Raw genomic sequence first — 20,771 nt, forward strand, 5'->3', positions numbered from 1 at the left:
CAATGTAGCACAAAGAGACATAAATAGAGGCTTTTGCTGTTATTCCCCCATGAAAGAGAGACTAAGCAAGGAGGGAAAAAGCCTACCAACAAAGTAACAACCAAAGCTTCACAGTTGTGTGAGAGGAAAAAAATGTAGTTTCAGAATGAAGATGAAAAGAGAAAGGCAGAGAAAGGAGGTCGGAGTAAAAATACTGACTGAGTCACCCAGTCATTTCACCGTGTTTGAAAAATAGCAATAGTTTTGGCAATGCATGGTGTGACTAAGGGACAATTCTCAATTTGCAATAGTAGTTGGTGCAAGTTCAATAAATAAAAAAAGGTATTGTGTTTTGTTGTGACTAAGTACAGTGACTGATTATGTAGTAAGCTTGTAAGTTGTAATTGAATAAAAAGTTGGCTGGCAGACAAAGTAGATGACTGCCTAAATTACCGACTAATTATGGGGATAATAAACATGCTGGCCAACAGTCAGACTGTATTTCTGGCTGATAGGGCCGGATTCTCTCACCTGAACAGCTGGTTTTGTAGTGGACTGAGTAGGCAGCTGTCAGGGCCTGAAGCTGTTGTCTAAATCAAATCAACACTTTACCAAGTCACATCACATCTGGGTGGCCTAAAAATGATTCGTAATTTTAATACCTCTGATATCTATTTTTACCTTTATTTGTGTGTGTACAGGCAGTTTTATAAAGCGTGGAAAAGACAACTTACACATTATGTTTTACACTCATGATATTCTACTCATTATTTTGGTTGCTGTTCTAACAGCACGGACCCTCTGATACGAGGATGGGGTGAATGTCGTGTAATTCTATCACACATAGCCTCTGGGATCAGCACTGTTAAGCACTCAGCAATACAGCCTCTGATTCATCCACAGACCCGACCCTGTGCATCATGGGATACATCCTGCCCTCGGTAGGCTTCAGCTAATGGCTAACAACAACAACTCCTTTAAAAACAGATAATCACATAAGATACTCATTTTTGGATTAATTACTTTTAAAAAGTCTCTAAAAAACACTTTCTGTTCCTGTTCCTTGTTGGATTACAAAGCTTCTTAAGGGGATATGATTGCCCCGGAAAGCTACAATGGTGACAGAGCAGGACCATTTAAAGTACACTTCTAGACCTTCAAGTAGTAAATCGAGTAGGCTACTTTTATACTGTGTAAGACAACCTGAGGGTTTTTAACCAGCAGCTGCATGTTGGATGTCCAGTAAAACACAGGACACAGAGTGGGAAGGAGTGTGCATCACCGACAGGACAGTGTGCACTCCGTGTGCGTGTTATGACCAACAACATAATAATAACCTTGTCCGTTCACAGTGGCACAGTTCAGTACTATCGCCCGGCCATTTTATCTCATCTCAGTACTTGACGCATGATTCTGATTATGTAACTTGCAACGCAGTGGTAAACAACCTGCATCTTCCACTCACTGCTGGAAACCCCAGTGTTAACAGAGACAGCTGATAACCAGTTTCATGATACCTGTTGTTATTTTGAGTTTGTGTCCCCCTGTCCTGCGCATGGTTGTAGGTCTATCCAACTGGGTCCCGAGGTATTTCAGCCTATACCCGTTGACAACACCCCTTGCAAATCAAAAATGAACTGAGGGGTCCCAAACTAATCCCCATTTGCAATTTGGTGTGGGGACGTCAGGCTGATATCAGGTGACCCTCTACACTTCACAAGTCATGATGATTCAATTCACTGATGAAGACCATGACATGAAGTTGAAAGGCCAGGAAAAAAGCTACGAGGCAGACCTTCATATGAGATTATTTTGTCACACAGACATATCATATTATTTATGCCAGTAAAGCCTGGGATATACTTTAGTTAAATTACCTGGTATTGGTCTGTACTCTGCTCAAACACACAACTTTACTATGATGGTGATAGAGAAATGTGACAGAATGACATTTTTCCTAAATCAGAGTTCTGTTTTACAAAAGCCTGATAATATACAAACTGCATTCAATAACATAATATCCAGAGCTTCACTAGCACAGTCGGGGGCACAGCGCATAAATACAACACCACAGGACACAATAAACATCCAGATGTCTATTTAAGTTACATCATTCCTCTCCACTCGGAGGTGTTGTCAGATGTCCTCTAAAGGTGTGAAAGTGTATCCTCAGGCAGAGTGATGCAGCAGGAAGTTGTGGCAGTGCAAAGACTTATCTGGATCTTTCCGCATGTGTCACCATCAGTTTCTCGTCTGCTGGCTTCCTGTTTGTCTTCATTCGTCTCTCTGCAGTGGCTGGTTCTATGTCAGCTCTCTGCAGTTACCGAGACCCAAGAAGTGCTCTGAATCACCACGATCATGACATTTCACTTTGTTCCCAACGTGACCTTATTTGCAGCTAATGATCCGTAGCCATCACCTCATACAGAATAAAACACTTCCTTCAGTGAGCAGCACTCATTTGCATGAGTAGGGAGTCTCGCAGCATGTCTAATAGACATTAAAAATGATTTAATCTGATTATGGATAATGCATATGGATTCACAACTAAGCAAGGCCACAGCTCCTATCAGTTAGGGGGAAATACGAATAAGGGTGGCAGTAGGAAACTTAATAAAACGTCTGATGTAATTCTGCCAGATTTTAAATTATGACACTAATGGTTTTAAACAAGCTTCAAGAAACAGCTAAATGGTTTAACTGTAAATGGTGACATCCTGAATACAAGGTCAACATTTGGGTGTTGCACTTTCGATGACCTTAGACAATGCCACACACCAGTACACTACCCAGTGGGGCTGCAAATACTTATTATTCTCATTTTTCATAAATCTTCTTAATACTGTCTCAATTGTTTGGTGTGTAAAATGTAAGAAAATAGTGAGAAATGTTTTCCAGTGGACTTATTCATTTAACTTGTTTGTCTGACCACTAGTCCAAAGATTTTCAGTTTATAATCGTAGAAGAAAAAGAGCAACAGGAGTTAAGAAACCAGAACCAGTTAAGTTTTGGCGTTTCTGCTTTCAAAAAAGATTAATTATTTAAATTGCTCTCAATTAGTTTTCTGTTGTTCAATGAATTGATTTAAGTGGAAATGGACAAGTTCTAAAACTAATCATCATGAAGTGAAAGTGGAATAGTTTTAGAAAAATGACACCATCAGCAATAAGATTTGTTCCCTACAAGCCTCACATTCACTACTTAATTCTGTTTGCCATCAGGTTTGATTTCCCAGAAAATAGAGGCTCGATTTACAGCGCAAAGAAGGTGCATCAACCACTGTACCACCAAAACAGGAAGTGGATAGTGCTTTGGTTTTTCTCAGTAGCGTAGATAGCTATCTCCAGTTTCTAAAGCGTAACAAAGTAAGTTCTCTTCAGTTTCTATCCCCAGTTGCAGAAATGGCGGACTGTGGAAAAACCTCATTAACTCTGTAAATTGTGCTAGTTGCTAGGCCCTGAGCAAATTTCTGTTTCCACTTTAATCAACTAATCATTTCGGCTCTACTATCCAGTACAAATCTTAAGGGTCTTGGGTTCACCTTAATGCTTTGCTACATCATCCAGGGGTCAAATACAACACTGGTAAAAATGAAACATTTATATATACTATAAAAAGGTCATAACTTAATCTATGCAAGGATAAGGCAGTATGGCTGTAATAAATATCCCAGCAACATCAACCTGAACACACACTAATACACACTCTATTAAGTCATGTTTAATCTGTGTTTTGAATCAACTAAACTTTCCAGCACTTCACAGAAACCCTGCCGCCAACTAGTGTTTTGGAGGTGTAACTGCAGAGTGACACAGACACACCATTGCGCAAGTATAAATGCTCACAACGGCGTAGGATGTGCGTAGGCTACAGTGTAGGGTCTGCCGCACAAGTATAAATCCCCCTTAAGCATCAATGATAAAATACATCAAAGAGGTAAATAGCCATAATGTAACAGCTGTTTTGAACTGATGCCAGAAGGACAGTGGGTGCAGCTTTTACAAAACAATGTAGGCTGATAGTCCACTTACTTACTTCTTTACTGGACATTAGTTTGCTCAGACTGTAAGCCAACCGATCAAACTGTTCAGGCAGTGTGTCGAACTGGTGTTTTCAAAAGGTCAAGAATTAACTTCAGCGCTCACGTATTCAAACTTGCAGGAACAGATTGTGCTGAGTGCTCATCTTAAATTTTAATGATACTTTTCAATAATTCTGCATGTTAGGAATCAATGTTCAAAAAGTCAGTTAACGCATCTATTATTTACACTCACATTAGCAATATAGGACGACACTGTGTTACATCATTCCCTAAGAACCAGAGTCCCGTTTAAGGAGTGTTAGTAAGTTTTCACATACAAGGAAATTTCTTTGATGTTGTGGTACATGGTCAGAAACACAAATATAGAACAGAAAAAACATTACGGTGAAAATATCCATAAATCAGATGAATAATTTGACCATGCCTGGGTAACATGTAATGGTAAAGAATTAATATCATGCATGCCGTAATGCAAGAACAATACATAATGCAACAACAAAGGTATTTTAATTATCATGATTTCATCGGTTATTAATGATGATCATGTATTCTTTATAGGTAAGTCTGCAGTTAAAGACACCAAAAAAACTGACCAGTCACACATGTTGAATTGTGTTGAAATAATAACCATTTCTTGCTTATGCACACATGATGCATGCCTTTTTTTTTTCTCTTTTCCTAACTAAAATATAATGGACTGTAAAATTATGATCTAATTTGCATTTGTAATTTTCAAAATATATGTAGCTAGCTAAATAGACAGGAGAGCTGCATTTATGTGAGGGGTTACAAAGATGATTAATGCATTAGCAACATATCTTTAATACGTGTGATTTCACAATTGTGCCGCCATTTATAATATAGTATGTTATTTATTAGCGTTACAGACGGACCAGGCCACAAACATGACAAACAACACTTGTAATTTAACAGAATACATGTGCACTGCTGTGACTGCAGTTTTTTGGGGCTGTCCCTTTGACTGCAGACTTACCAATGAATACATGCACATCATTAATAACTCAGAAGCCATGATGATTGAAATATCTTAGTTGATGCACTAATCAGGCATGAGATACTGTTAGTTTTTGTATATCACTGATAGTTAAAGCTGTGGTAGGCAGTTTAATTTTGGCATCGCTAGGCAAAAATCCCATAATAAACACTGAGCACATTGTAATTCAAGTGGCCTGAGAGAACACTAGACTCCTGCGCCTCTTCTTGGCTTTGTTTTCAGGCTTTAGAAAATCTAGCTCGTTACAGGAGACTTTGGCCAATCACAGGTCATGTCAGAGAGAGGGCGTTCCTATTAGCTGTTCTACAAATGCAGATGTGTGTTTGGTGAAAGCCTGATTCAGTGGTGGAGAGTCCTTCAGTGATAATTGCTGTTACAGCACTGACAACGAGTGCCTACACTGCAAAGCAATCCAAAAAAGCTAGACATTTAGCTTTCAGCTAACCGCAGCTAAATCCTCGCCTCTGTGGCTAATTCATGTTCATGTTTGAGCTAATGTCAGCTACAGCCTTGTACCACAGTGTGTCCTCTGCCTCACTCCCCGCTGCTACAGACCAGCTCACCAGGAGGCACCCAGTCAGTGGATTCAGTAACCTGTATCCAGCCAGCGCAAACACCAGCTCCAGGGGAGTGGACAGCCACAGCTCCCTGCCAGATCAGTAAACTTTCTGTTGCTGCCATTACACAGGTTAGAGCTAGTGCTGCTGCAGGCCACCAGGCTCACTGTTACACCAGCCGTTGGGGGGGTTTGCCCTGGCTGACTTTGAGCCATTACAGCTGCCAGCCATAGGTCCATGATTCCAAAGCTGCTGCCCACTCTCCAGCCCACAGCGGCAGTCAGCGAGGTGAAGGGACAGTGGAGTGGCTAGCGAGCTAATTCTTGTGTCATTTTTGGTTTGATAATAAGATGAAAGACTGAGCTTTCTGCAATTCTAAAATGAAATTAGATCAAATAAATCAATGTATGGGGTTACTGTATGAGGCGTGTGCATATGCCCGTGGTCGTCTGATGGGAGGGGCTTAGAACAGAGAGGGCAGAGCTGCAGGAGGAGGGTGTATTTTCAAATTCTGTCTTTTTTGCCTACCCCAGCTTTGATGAAGTACTACATGAATGAATTCATGCTGGAAGTCAAAACAATTCATCTACCATTACCATAAAGTGTTACCAATAAGGACATGAACCTGAGCGCCCAGCTTAAATATTACGTCTAAGCAGATTCATATCTATCTGGAAAATAACCATGTTATTTCACATGCAATTCATGTTGCCAGGCTTGTCATCCAACTCACGCCTGTATACGAGATGCCGTGTGTTATCATGTCATTGCAACATCAAAGATAAACCCCAAACAGTCTGTGTGTTTTGGTTAAGGCCAGCCTGAACACCAGCCAGTAACAGATGGTGCTGTCATGGTACAAACAACAGGAGTAGAGCTTGGAGAGGAGTTTTCCTTTTCTATACCATCTTTCACTGTGCAGCTCTGTCATTAAAAAAGACCGGCCAAGCAATGCGACTGCTCAAATATACTGTATGTCACTGAGCCTCTGTGCTTTATGCATCTGGGTAGATAAAGTGTGATTTTATCCTTATGGATGAATCACATGCAGATAAAACATATCTGAAAAAGCTCTCTTTATCTAGTAACCCCTAAAAGCCATAACAGCACTTAGCGTGTGCTTCATTGCTGTAGTGAAGCTTAAAATCAACTGAATTTCCTTTAACAAAGACGGTAGATGTGTGCAAAATGAAACTACTGCCACAAGGTGAGTCATTTTTGTGTAACTATTATTTATTCAGTGTGGTGTAATTATAATAGATATCAGCAATGAGAATCTGTTTTGCTGTGAGTCAAGGAAAGAGAGCATATAGGCTGAATAAATCAAACAGCAAACTGTTTTTTTTTAAGATAGCTCTACAGTGTTTTTTTTTTGCTTCTCTTGTGAAAAATAAACACCGACAATATGTGCTGTTTGTGAGTGGGATGAAATGTCCTGTTTGCTGTTTATGAGTGGGATCATTTGCACCGTGCATCATGTACACATATGTATGAGTGGGATAATACTGTATATGCTGTGTGTGAGTGAGATAAACATGAAGACCTCCATCACTTGTTTGTCATCCAGCCTCTGTCTCTGAATGCTCCGTCTCCCTGTCATGATCCCAAAAGCCAAGACAACAAACCAAGGAGGTTTACCTTGAAGTGAAAGGGAAGGAAGTAAACGAACAGACTGAGAGTTTATCGTCATGGGCTCAGTTAACCCCACCGGGCTTCTCTCAAATGTAGGCTGAGACACTACCTGAGGCTCTGCCTTTCATCCCACCCCACTCTCTTCTTCCTGTAGCTCAGCTGCTCTCTCTGTCTCGTGCCTCATGTTCTCTCTCTCACTCGCTCATTTTCACTGTCTTCCTTTGGCTCAATCTGTTTGGGAGTGGGCACAGAGCATTAGCTCTCTTAATTGCCACAGCTAGCCAAGGAAACACACATGCACTGAGGAAACAATGCACACGCACATAACAGAGAGTGAGACAAAAAAACAAGAGAATTAAAAAGTAGAACAAAAAAAGTCTCAGGGATAAATGATGGTATTTATAACTCAGAATTAGGGTTGGGTGTTGTTTGAAAATGTTCCATACTCGAGTTCCAGCACCAACAAATAATGCCTTGCTTTGAGAAATGCAAACTTTCCTCTTTTATTTTAAAACAGCCCTGAAACAAACCCTGCCTTCATGGAGGTTATAATATGACGTTTTTGTACAAACTGCTTTTAAGAGGTGCTGATTCAACTTGCACAACCTAATGGTAACTTTGGAGAATGTAGTTTGTGGGGCTGTGGATGTGTATTGCAGAGGTAACACATATATATATATATACATACATATATATGTTACCTCTGCAATCAGTTGTTGTACGCTAAATATCAGAAGCATACACACACACACACACACACACACACACACACCTAAACAATAACACAGACTCACCCTGGTGCTGAAACAATCAGTCAATTGATTAGTCAAGCAACAGAAAGTGATTGGACAGAAATTGAGAAAGTCAATTAATCACTGAGTCATAAAACATTTGCTGGTTTTAGCTTCTAAGCCGTTCTGCCCCCGCCTTTAGAACTCTCTCCACCATGACATTCGCAATATTGACTCCCTTTCCACTTTCAAATCCCGTTTGAAAACATGCCTTTATAAGCTGCATATTCTCCCTGGTTTAATGGTGACATACATATCAAGACTTGCACTGATGATGACTTTAGTTTGATGATTTTATACCTAATATTTATAATTATGATTTTAGTCTGGTCATTTGAACTTATATTTAATATTACAGAATTGTTTGATTTTATGATCTATGGATGCATTGCTGCTTGTTTTTTAACTGTGTCTTGTAAGGTGTCCTTGAGTGCTCTGAAAGGTGCCTATAAATAAAAATGCATTACTATGATTATTTCAAGTGTGAGTATTTTATATTGTAAATTAAAATTTTTTTTTACAAAACACGCAATTGTTAGTTACCTTGGGCTCTGAGAAATTGTGATCTATTTGTGATTGCTGTGATCTTTCAATACTTTTTTCTCTGACCAAACAATAATTCACGTTGTCATAAAAAGTTAACCAATTGCTGCCCTACCAGTGTAGTGTATGTAATTACCTCTACACAAGTAGAGTATAGGGATGACACAGTTACTGGTTTTTACAATAAACCAAGGTTTAATTCCTGATAGTTAGTATTAACATTTCAAAATTTAATTATCCTTCAAAGGCTGCTTGATTAACACACTCTGAAGAAGTCAGGGTAAACACTATGGATGGGCATTTTAAGTAATTTCCATATTTGAGTACTCGCATTAAATAACTGTTGACTTCTCGAGTACTTGCAAAAAAATACAGTAAAATTGAACGTTGGAATAGGAATGTGCAAGTGCAAAAATGTAACAAATAAATCCCTATTTGTGTGCAGCAGCAGCGGCTAACATCCAACACGGGGCCATTAAACAGGCCCAACAAACTCATACTGACGCCAATACACCTCGACTCTTCCCTTAATAACCATATGATGCTAACAGTAAGCCGTGTGGGTGTATATGTGTGTGTGTATGTGTGTTTGTACAAGTGGGCCCACAACATCCCAGTAAATACTGTCCAGCATCAACCAAGGTTAGCATGTCTCCCAGACACAGCATGCAACATGGGTCTGTTTTGCTATTCCCCTGTCTACAGAGTGGGCGTGCAGCAGGCAAAGCCAGTGATGCTGTTGGTCCCTTGTCCTCCTCTACAGTGACACAGACACTTTAACATTTTAAAGACAAGCTTTCCTTAACGTTAATGCACATTTGATATGGTTTTCATATGTTTACATAAGGTATTGGTTATGTTGTTATTTTATTGTTTGTGTAAACAGAAAGTGCAGCTATTTGTACTGCATTTTACCATTACTGTGATAATACTGATAGCCGTAATAAGTTAGGTCACTATAATTATGATGTGAAATCTTACCATACCATTTCATCCCTGGTGGAGTATGATATTATGTCACATTGCTAATACACACTCAGAAACAGGTAAATTCACACACATGAAACAGACGAGAGCAAAGAACAACAATTCTGTGTCACACACAAACATACAGCCTGTAAACTGGCTAAGCTTTTACATGGCAATGGCAAACACACGTCTCATGAGCAAACACCCCTTAAACACACATGGTCTCTATGGTAAACACATACACTCTGCATGGTGGCCGCCAGTCAGAGCGAGGGAGGCTTTATTCTTGGTCATATACAGAATATCCTGCTGTTCATTCCCTGCACTGGCGGAGCAACGGTGAAGACTCAGACTAATCCCCCTGTGATCAGATGAGATGAAGACAGCTAAAATGAAGCACCACAGGAGATACTAAAGGGTCGGTGCAGATTGTACATTAGGAGGGGGGAGAGGAGAGGAGAGGAGAGGAGAGGAGAGGAGAGGAGAGGAGAGGAGAGGAGAGGAGAGGGAATGAGGTTAAGAGGCAGAAATGACTACAGTCACAGGGAAGAGCTGAGGAAAACAAAGCAGAGGGAAATGTAAGCAAGGAGAGGAACAGATGGAGGACAGATAGGTGACGTTAAGGAGAAGAAATAAAGGAAAAGAGAAAATGAGAGAAAGAGGTGAAGAGGAAGGGAGAAGAGGAGCGAGGATTTGTGCCAAGCAGACAGCACTCCAGCACTGCCCACTGTTGGCTCTCCACTACACAAGCACTCCCTGGACACTGATAATAATACCTTCACTTCATAATGCTATCTCTGGCACACAGGCTACTGGCCAAGCACACACATACATTCCAGTGTGTGTGTGTGTGTGTGTGTGTGTGTGTGTGTGTGTGTGTGTGTGTGTGAACGAGTGAGCAATAATCTAAAGCAGACCAAATCCTTGTGCACATGTGCATTACTACAATAAAGCTCAGCAAGGATAGAAATAAATACACATCCAGCAAATCCGTGATCTGCAAGAGCACACACACACACACACACACAAGCAAACATATTATCAAACCACAATGTACTTTAGAAGCTCAAATACAAATCATAAAAGTGTGCACAAAATCAAATACATATATATGCATGTAAAGACACACACAAACACACACTCTCACACTCACACACACACACCATATTGCTGGAGCTAAATGGAGACAGGGAGACAACTGTGAGACAGCACGATAGCTGGCAGGGACAACGGAAACATCATGGAAAAACACAACAGCCTCCTCCGATGAATCAACACACTCCGACAACAGCAGGGCACCACACCGGTCACAAAGACTGCACGGAGACAGATTGTTGCCGTTTACCTTTTTGTGCGTCGAAACATGTTGCTAGCAGCAGAGGCTGTGTTGGCAGATGATCATGAGAGCAGCTGAGCCTCTCTTTCTCTCTCTCTCTCTCTCTCTCACAAACACACACACACACACACACACCAAGGCAGTCAAGAGGCGCCGATTACGCTCCACGCCGGCATGTCAGCCTCCTCTGGCCAGTTAAACACACGCGCGCACACACAGCAACGTCTCGCCTTGACTCTGCATGTGAGTATGCGTGCGAGAGTGTATGCAAGAGAGAGGAGAAAATGATTAGAAAGATTTGGAAATGTCAGCCATGTCACAGACGGAGAAAACAAGAGGATTAAAGACAGAGAGAGAGAGGAGGGAAGAAGAGGAGCCGGAGAGAGGGGACAGGCTGCCGAGCATCCCTCTCAGAAGGAGAGAGGATTGTGGGGCTGCTCTCAAGGGTATCGTGCTAAGCCAGGAAGTGTGGAGCGACAGAGCGAGGGAGGAGGGGGGGGCAAAGAGAGATAGGAAGAGGAGAGCGAGGGGTCAATGCAGGTATATGAATGAGAGAGAAACAGCGAGAATGCAAGACAGAGAGAGCGGAAGCCAATCAGAGGTGGAGAGACGAGGGAGCAGCGAACTGGAGACTGATGTGAATGACAAGACAGGAAGACAGCGGGAGGGGAGAGCAGTGCAATTTGGTTTTCACATGTGAGTGTGTGCTATTCTGTGTGTCACAGCCTGGCACTGACATCACTGAAACAACAGGCTGTTATAGGAAAATGATTATTGACAACAAATCCCATGAAAAGCCAACAATAAATGTTTCCTACTAACAAAGCCTGTTATAGTTTGTTCCTCTGTGCCACAGACCTCCATTGTTGTCCAAAAGCCATTAAAGGATAAGGCTGGCAAAATTCTATGTTTCTGTTATTGTCAATAAATCCCATGAAAAGACCAAAACCAACAATACTTTAGTCCGTCTCTCAGTGCTATCTGATGTCCCCAAGCTGTATGTGGCTCAAAGCCTCAATCCCATTGGCTCCTACTGAAGATGTAAATCTTCACCCAATCATTCAGTTCTTTTTAAAGGCTTAATAACATACACCTTTGAGCAAATTCTACTCAAACATAAGTATTTGTTGGGGGACTACTTTCAGCCACCAAGTCAGTGATCTGGTGAGTATTTACAGCAGCAAGTTTGTGTACAGTATGTGGGATTCACATTAAGGTTCTGTATGTTACATTCAGAGCATTAACATAGCAGCAAACCACCGATTGCTATCTGCAGTGTAAAGACATGGTGGAATAATGGTGTCCAGAGCAAAGAAAAAAGTCACAGCCCATTTGTGTGTGTTGCAATCTGAGCTTCTTTGTGATTTGTTGAGGTAAACCGGCCTGATGGCAGGTGTATGTTACAGCATGTGTGGATCCCACTGGCTAGCTAACTGCCCCTGCTCTGCGCTGCACTCATATGGGAGTTACTCAGATAACGGGATGGCGTCACTGCAAAAATAAGCACCTGCCTTTCAGTTCCCCCCAGTTAACACTGTTACCTCTGTCAGCACTGCTGCTGTTGTATAGCACTGTTTATGGAGTTAGCTGCTAGCTTCTTGCACCGGAGGGCGCAGCAGGTTGGCTGAACCTGTCGTGCACAAGACAACGGACAAGGTGTGTGCAAGGAAACACGTCAGCTCTTAGCTTGTAATGCATGTTTTAATATTAAAAACATATAATATATATATATATATTTTTTTTTTTTTTTTTTTTTTTTTTACAGTAGACATTTAGGTTTTTAACTGGGCCTGATCTGTCAGAGCTCTAACCCTCATGTTCTGTCATACACTCAACTTCACATAGAGCCCCTTTAAAATAAACTACTGTGCCCATGTTCATAGTGATGAAGGAACATGCTACCCAACGGCATGAGTGGTCTATGTATTTATGTTTGGACAACGGTGTTAGTCTATGGTACAGATGAATACGTTATATCAGGGTTAAACTGAACAGACAATAGTTATTTGTAGAATATATTAATTGTTGGTTTTGGTGGATTCATGGGATTTGTTGATAATAAGAAAATACAAAATATCAGACTTATCCTTTAAAAACACACCAATATACCACACTGTTGCCCTGGGTGATATGGCCCAGTGTTTTTACAGGAAAACACCAGTCTTTTCCTGTAAATACTCAATAGGACAGCGAAAGTGTATTAATCCGCAGCTGAAAATAGACCCCAAAACATGCACTATTACTCGTGTTTAAGTTAAGTTTGCTTAAAACTACAGTGCTGAGCCCTTTCTTCTATTGAAACTACATATTTGTAATCCATTTTTAAAGATTTACGTCCTCAGTAGGGAATGACTGTGCTTGGGGCTGAGTGCCACAGACAGGGTAGGAAATGAGAAAGCATTGACAGATTTATTAATATCCATTGTTTTGGGGTTTTCATGGGGTTTACAACAGCAAGGAGAATATAAAATAACATCAGCATTCTTTACAATGCACACAGAGAACCACACACACACAGACACAGCTCTATTTTTTTCTATGTAAAATGACATATTGGATGAGCTCTGGCACCATCTACTTGTCCTAAATATCACAGGAGCAGCTCTGCAATGCCCGGCCAAGAGAGATGTCATTTCTGTGTGTGTGTGTGTGTGTGTGTGTGTGTGTGTGTGTGCGCGCGCGCACGCCCTCCGTCCCTCCCTCCCTCTCTTTGAAACAAATCCACCAAATGTTAAAGCTGACGTAGGGTGACAGTTGCACAGTAGTGCTGAGGGGAGTAATTCAATAATGGATGCCGTCTCTAATGTGGGAGTCTGGATGGATAAAATATACATGGGAGAGGAGAGATGGGGGGAGGAGGGGGAGGGGAGGGGAGGGGAGGGGAGGGAGCAGGAGGGGGAGGGGTGATGGTGATATCACTGAAACTCAGTGGGGGGCGACAGACAGGGATGGGCAGCATGATATCATATAGAAGACATGGTGTGTTTTTTTTCCACGTGTAATGTGGGACTTTTTCTCTCTGTGTCCTCTGAAGCACATTTAACCTCCGAGGATTTCAGTATCTGGTAACCTGTTTGTCCTTCAGGTCACTTTATTCCCATTCTGCAATAAACGCCCCGTCATTACACCCACAGTACAAGACTCCAGCTCCACCCACAGGAGGATGTGTGTAGAAAAATCCAACAGAGGAGGGGGGCTAAAGGGAGCTGAGAGAGCTGACCGCGAGCCTCCAGCTCCAGTGTCTCCGTCATGCCATGCTGTGACATCTGCCACCCCATCACACAGAGGTCAGGGGTCAGGGTCAAAACACACCCGATGACAGCAGTCAGGGACACACATGTATGCTGCACAACACATCACTGACACACACACACACACGCCAAAGCATGTGGCACGAATCGAGTGAGGCAGTAAATTGTAATTACACATGGATACAGGCGCACATTAAATACCCCGAGCATGTATACGCTAGCATCATCGAGCTATTGTTGCCAGACAGCACCTCTGCAGAGTAACATGCAGACAGAATATTAAACAGACAACAACACACAAATAAAAAATGAAGTTAAAAAAAACGCAGCTTAGTACGGGGAATTAAATCCATGCTTCACATTTACATCTTCATGAACTGCCTGCATCCTCAGTGCTATCAGTGCTACAATACAGTTTACATGATAAACAGACATATTAGCTTTCAAAAGATCAGGGGAGCTGGATACAGGCGAAGACATGCACAACAGTCTTTGGGATGATGTTCCTCTCTAGGTCCACTCTTCATTTATATGTGCCAAACATGATCTCATACTCCACACAAAACTCAGACCTTCCCAATTAACCCTGTTTGTGTCAGCAAGCTCCCGCCTCATTGATTTATATGTTTAGGCCTTGCCCATCTCTTCATAACTATTAGTCTAATATTTTTTAAATGTTGTCAGGGGCACTTGGGGTGCCGTTTGAATCAACTGCATCATCAGCACTCTTTGGGGTAATACCGAATACAATGGTCCTGCCAAGAATTAAAGTAGACCTTGTGGCCTTCTGATACTACTTCATAGAGTGGTGCAGGAATAAGTCTTGAGTTGAGATAGCATTTTAGCGCTCCCAGTTCCCTCGTCTTGAAGTCAATTGTTTTTTTGAATGGGTTTTTTTTTAGATGCCTGAAATAAGGTCTGTGGTCAACACAAATTTAAGAGACTATGATGTTTTGTTCTACGACATAAAATACATCAGTAAATACCCCTCTTGTAAAAGCTTTTATGTTTCTTAAAAAGAGGCGGTTGCTAAAATATGGCGAATAAGACTAGAGGACATCTTCATGCCAAACATGGCTTTACAGCCTCACTGTTATGTAGTTTGTTGATAGGTTTGCCACAGAGCTTATTTTCTGCAATAATCTAAAATCCAATACAAAAATCCCGTAGTCTTTTTGACGAGAGAATCAGGGCGACACTATCCTGTGCGTTGGCCTACAAAAAACATCATCCATCCATTGGAAGTCATCTTCTCTTACATCCAATAAAGCTTGGATGAGAGATGTTTGTCATTTAGTAAATCATAAAAGATTAGATATACATTGCATGGGTCTACAGCAAAATGTTTTCAAATATGACGATCCCTCTGTGATCCTATAAAGACACTGCAGTCCCAGATTGTGCCTTAGTGAAGCTGGTTGTTGCTTATTTTTATTATTTTTCCTGTTAATCTTGCTTCTTTGATTACTCAGTACTAATCTGTGGCATCAAGAGGAACTATTTTGCAATTTCCCAGAAAGGCAGGGGGTTATATTTTTGCCATATACATAAAAAAAAACCAAGTTGAAACAATTTGAGAGACTGTTTATAACAAAGAAAACACCAATACAAAGAGTTTTAAAAGAAAGTTTTGAAACAGAAATATGACAGAGTTACATGATTCATATTCTGCTCACACAGAACAAAAGTAGCCGAGTCAAAAGTAGAATGAAAAAATATATATATGGCTGTGGACTAGAGCAATTTCAGAAAAATTTCAAGGATTTCAACACTTGAAATGATGATGGCAAAGTGTAAGCATTTTGTGGAAAATTACACCCCCCTCCATGTTCAAAGGCATTTTCAGACAGCCTTTTGAGCTGACATAAGACACTTTTTCAAATTCTGCCTGATTTGTGAAGTGCTTTTAGCAGCAGAAGCACAAGCCAGCTACGACTTCCCAAACCCAACTTTAAGAATAGATGATAAAAATTCAAAGGTTGTCTCAGGTAAGAGAGGAAATTGTCAAGAAGTAAACAGTAGTTAAGATGTAGCAAAAGACGCTGCCAGAAACAAACGCTTAAAAAAAAATCAGTCTGTATTCTTCAGTCATATTTTTGAGTAAAAGGGTGACAAACATGATAAACACAGTGTGCAGGGGAGAGAAGAGTGGTGAGTTTCTTTTCAGCACCATGGACAGAGACTCGCATACTTATACAGTACAACAGCATCAGCTGCATTAAAAGATAGACATCAGTTTTTGCTCCATATTTCACATTTTACCTGACATAACTGTTAAGTGTAACAGCTTTTATATGCCTGCACCACAAATTAAGGTACTTTAATCAGTTTTGGGAAACCTCTCAGGATCATTTAATCCCACTCTTTTCTAAATGGCTCAGAACGACTCCAGAGGTTTCTATTCAGTCACTAAAAGCATTCTATCTCTGTGGAGATGCCAAGTGTTTCTCTCTTTTCAGCTGCCTTATAATGTTAATATCTGCCTTTAATGTTGACAGTCTTAGGAACTTCCATTAATCATTTAATTCAAGAGCACAATCAGAGCTGAAATGAGCAACGAGTATATTTTCCTTACTCCTTCTGCTCATAATTATTAGAATTAACTGTACAAAGTATGCTGAATTAAATATCAGCAGGTGCTGTTTACAATGTACCCATGAATGTACAGACTGATGTACAGCTATCATTTGATTACTTTGATGCTTAAGATAAAACACTATGACTCTCAGGCAAGTTCTGCAGACATGAGATGCATCCTCTTTCCATGATTTCTAAACTATTTGCGATGGACATTGAAAGGAAAATAATGATAACCTTGGACAGTGTAAAACAGTAAGTTAACGCACAAAATGTGCAAAAGCTACAACAATGGTAGAGAATTTTCTACTCTACTGACAATGTTAAAGGTGATTTAACAAGTACATGTCGGGGTGTCCTACTGGCTCACTGTTATTGTTGCTCTCCACTATCTGACGCTTTAAAGCAGCCGTTCTCAGACTTGTTTCAGTAATGCATACCCTATGAACAACAACCCTGTAAGTGAAAAACACTGAAATGCAACATTTCAAATGTTTAGAATTCATTACTAAATTCAAGGCAAACCAATTTTTTGTCATCATGCAATAACACTAACACAGCATTTTGACATAAATTTACATTTCTTTAAAGAATCTCACATATATCTTGCAGTACTCCAAAGTACCCCTAGGGGTACACATGCCCCATTTGAGAAACACGGCTTTAAAGGATAGGTTCACATTTTTAAGGTTAGGGTTGGTCCTAAAACAATACTCCCATGGCCAAATGTACATTAAAGAGTTTTTTTTGCTGCTGTAATTGTTTCTCGTAGTCATATCAGTCTCAAAGAGATCCCCTTTTAAAGCAATTTCAATGGAAGTGACAAAAGACAAAACTCTTTACTCTGTCAAAGGATATCTTCCAAAGTTTCAGTCTTTGTAGGACCAGATTTGTCGACCCTATGTATTAGTTCATCAAGCAAACACTGTGGATGGAAGCACTAAGTGGGAATTTGGTACTGAAAAGACTGTGTTGGGAGGAAATTCATTTTAGACTGCTGAAGCCTTTCAACTAAACTTTAGAAGTCATTTTCCCACAGTACAAGAGCTGTGAGTTTTGTCACTGTCACTTACATTGAAATCACTCAAAGGAGGGATGTCTTTGATGCTGGTGTGGACAAGAGAGACGAATTCAGAATCTAATTATCTTTTCAATGTTCATACCAGGCATGTGATTACTGTATTATGATACCTTTGATAAAGTATTAATGTTGTAAAATAGCAGATAACATGTCAGTCATTCACTAACTGCACTTAACATTTTGTTGGCTTAACTCATTTGTGCTACACACCATGTGCTGCTCTATTCTCCCTACTCAACCTCTCCGCCTTCCCACAACCACGCAGGGCATTGAGGTCACAGCACGGCTCTCCCGCTGCTGAACTTTCATTGCACAGCTCACTGGTGCAACAGATTGGGCCAACAGAGACGCTCTGAGAGTGAAAGGACTCACGCAGAGCTGGAACATGCTGCAGTCTGAAGGCAAAATACCATCATTTCACCACGACATCCTTTAACAAAGCTGGAAAGGCTCCAGGCACTAAAGGATGCTTTTCCTGCCTGGTTTGTCTTTTAGCTCAGAAAACATGAGGCCATACAATGTAGAGAGGCAGTAAAACTATACATAATGTGCTCTGATCTATTAAGTTATTGCACTGTTGAGTCCTTGTTGTGTATAAAAATCCCCAAATGTTGATATTGTCTCAGTTTTCCAGAAAATTAATCACATTCTCACACCTTTCCTCTCTGCAAAACAACCAAATTTTTTAAAAAAAATCCATGGAAACCCAAAGACTAACACAACAAAATCTCACAGTATCTGAACAGCATACACACAGAGAAACAAACGTACATAAATGTGAACTTACCTGCTACTTTTTCGCGGCAGAGGTAGATCCTTCTGGTGAGAAAGAGAAAGCAGGATAGAGAAAGAAAAGAGGGGGAGAGCAGATAAATTAGCCTGATTAGATCAGTTTTACACATCATGCAATCTGTTACTGCACAACACATTGTTTACAGAAGTGTAAAAAAGATTATAATGCACCTCGATTGTGCTGTAGAAATACAATTAAGCATAATAATGAGGCTGAGTTCAAAACAAACAAATTAAACCTATTATACTGACATGTCTGAGCAGTACTTGATGAAGAACAAGGAATTCAATGAAACAAAATGTAATTACTCAACTTTTTCTTATCTATTTAATTTAAATGTGTTTTCTATTTTCATCTCCTTATATATTTCACTGCTGTTGTTTTTATGCTTTCTTATGAAGCACTTTGTTGTTATTGTATAGACAGGCTGTGTATAAATCAAATTCATTCAAGGTCAAACCTTACAGTAATACACCCCCCACGTCTGTTTGTACTCGGCATAAATGGATTTCTTGAGTTATTATAAATGAAATGTTTTTAATAAGTGACATGTACCCACATGCAAAAAAGGCAAACACTACAGGAATGTCAAAAAAAATAAACCTAAAAAAAATCTATCTTTTCCTTTAATGCTCTTGTGACCATTGTAATTCATCTTGGGAACCCCAGCCTTAAAGGTCCAGCATGTAGGATTTAGGAGCATCTATTGGCAGAAATGCTATATAATATTCATAACTTTGGTTTTTTTTAGTTTCTAAAAATAAGAATTATTGTGCTTTTGTTATCTTACAATGAGCCGTTTATATTTACACAAGGATCAAGTCCTTTTCCAGAGAGTCCATCATGTTGTTTTACAGTAGCCCAGAATGGACAAATCAAACATTGGCTCATAATAGGGCCATTCGCATGTTCGTGTCTTTCACCTAAACGCTTAGCATAGGGGTAAAGTTTCAGCTCTGTAACCTTACTGCTAGATGGCATAAAAGCCTACACACTAGAGCAGTGGTTCCCAACCCTTTTCCTTAAGGGACCCCTTCCTTATCATCTCCACTCGTCACTAGACTAATTTATACAATGTGAAATGCCATAGGCTTGTGCGAAAAACATAAGCATGTTGTATTTGTTTGGAAAACGTGCTTAGTATAAGACAGTTGTTTTGTCGGTGAACCTGTAAGTTGTAATGGAGTCAAATTATGTGCCGTTACCTTTGTTAAATGTTGCTGTTGTCCCTGGTTTCATATGAGAAAAGGAAATCTCCGCAAGCCGCTAGGCTAATCTATACAATGTAAAATGCCATAGGCTTGTGCTAATAATGTTAGCATGTTGTATTTGTGGGGAAAATGTGTCCAGATAAAGACAAGTGTTTGTCTGTGAATGCTGCGAGTTAAAAAGAAGCTGATTTGGGTACTTATGTTTGAAACTGTAGCTATAAAGCTGTGTTTAATGTGTGTTTTGAGTCAACTAAACTTTATAGCACTTCACATAAACCCTGTCGCCAACTAGTGTTTTGGAGGTGTAACTGCAGAGTGACACAGACACCACTGCACAAGTATAAACGCTCACAAAGGCGTAGGCAATGTGCGTAAGCTACGGCATAAGGTCTGCCGCACAAGTATAAATCCTGCTTTAATGACATATTATATGGCTATTCCATAATATATTCAGTGAAAACAATAACATAATGCCTACCCTCAGGAAGATTGAGTAAAAGGAGCAATTCGGATGAATTTTGAGCAGATGGTTCCTGTGAATACTGCATCAGAGATGAGTTTTCCTTTTATTTGAAAAAAACTTTTAATAGAATTCTCTGTATTATGTGTATTTTTTTCTCATTTTTTTAACGATCATACATACTCAAGAAGCTTTTTTTTTTTTTTTTTTTTTTAAATGTGGTGTTTTCTGTGATTATAGCTTGTGTTCGGGTCATCACCGTGCCCTTTTCCTGTGAGATCTTGAATATCTTGAATAGTAATTTACATTTTAAAAATCTTGTAAAGATTGTATTGTGTCAACAAGTTGTCATCAAGTTAATTATCTTTTGGTACCAACTAAATTATCCTGCATTCACAAGACTTGTGGGACTTTTGGAGCTCTGTACAATTCTGATATTGATAATTGATAATAAATCTGATAATTGTTGCTAAACCATCAAACCTTGCCATATCTATCTACAAAAGAGCCATGAGCATGTTGGACCACATTCGG

The 20,771-nt window shown here is 40.1% G+C and overlaps 1 protein-coding gene across 1 annotated transcript in view; it reads right to left on the reverse strand.

Annotated features, from left to right (window-relative positions):
* The window catches only part of mast1a (microtubule associated serine/threonine kinase 1a), a 91,004-nt gene that overhangs the window by 58,818 nt on the left and 11,415 nt on the right, over window positions 1-20,771 (reverse strand). The window contains exon 2 of the mRNA XM_050044118.1: window positions 18,561-18,592. Within this exon, the coding sequence (XP_049900075.1) occupies window positions 18,561-18,592 (32 nt within the window). The remainder of the gene's footprint in view (window positions 1-18,560; window positions 18,593-20,771) is intronic.

Source organism: Epinephelus moara, chromosome 5 (genome assembly GCF_006386435.1).
Source record: "Epinephelus moara isolate mb chromosome 5, YSFRI_EMoa_1.0, whole genome shotgun sequence".
Taxonomy (NCBI): Eukaryota; Metazoa; Chordata; class Actinopteri; order Perciformes; family Serranidae; genus Epinephelus; species Epinephelus moara.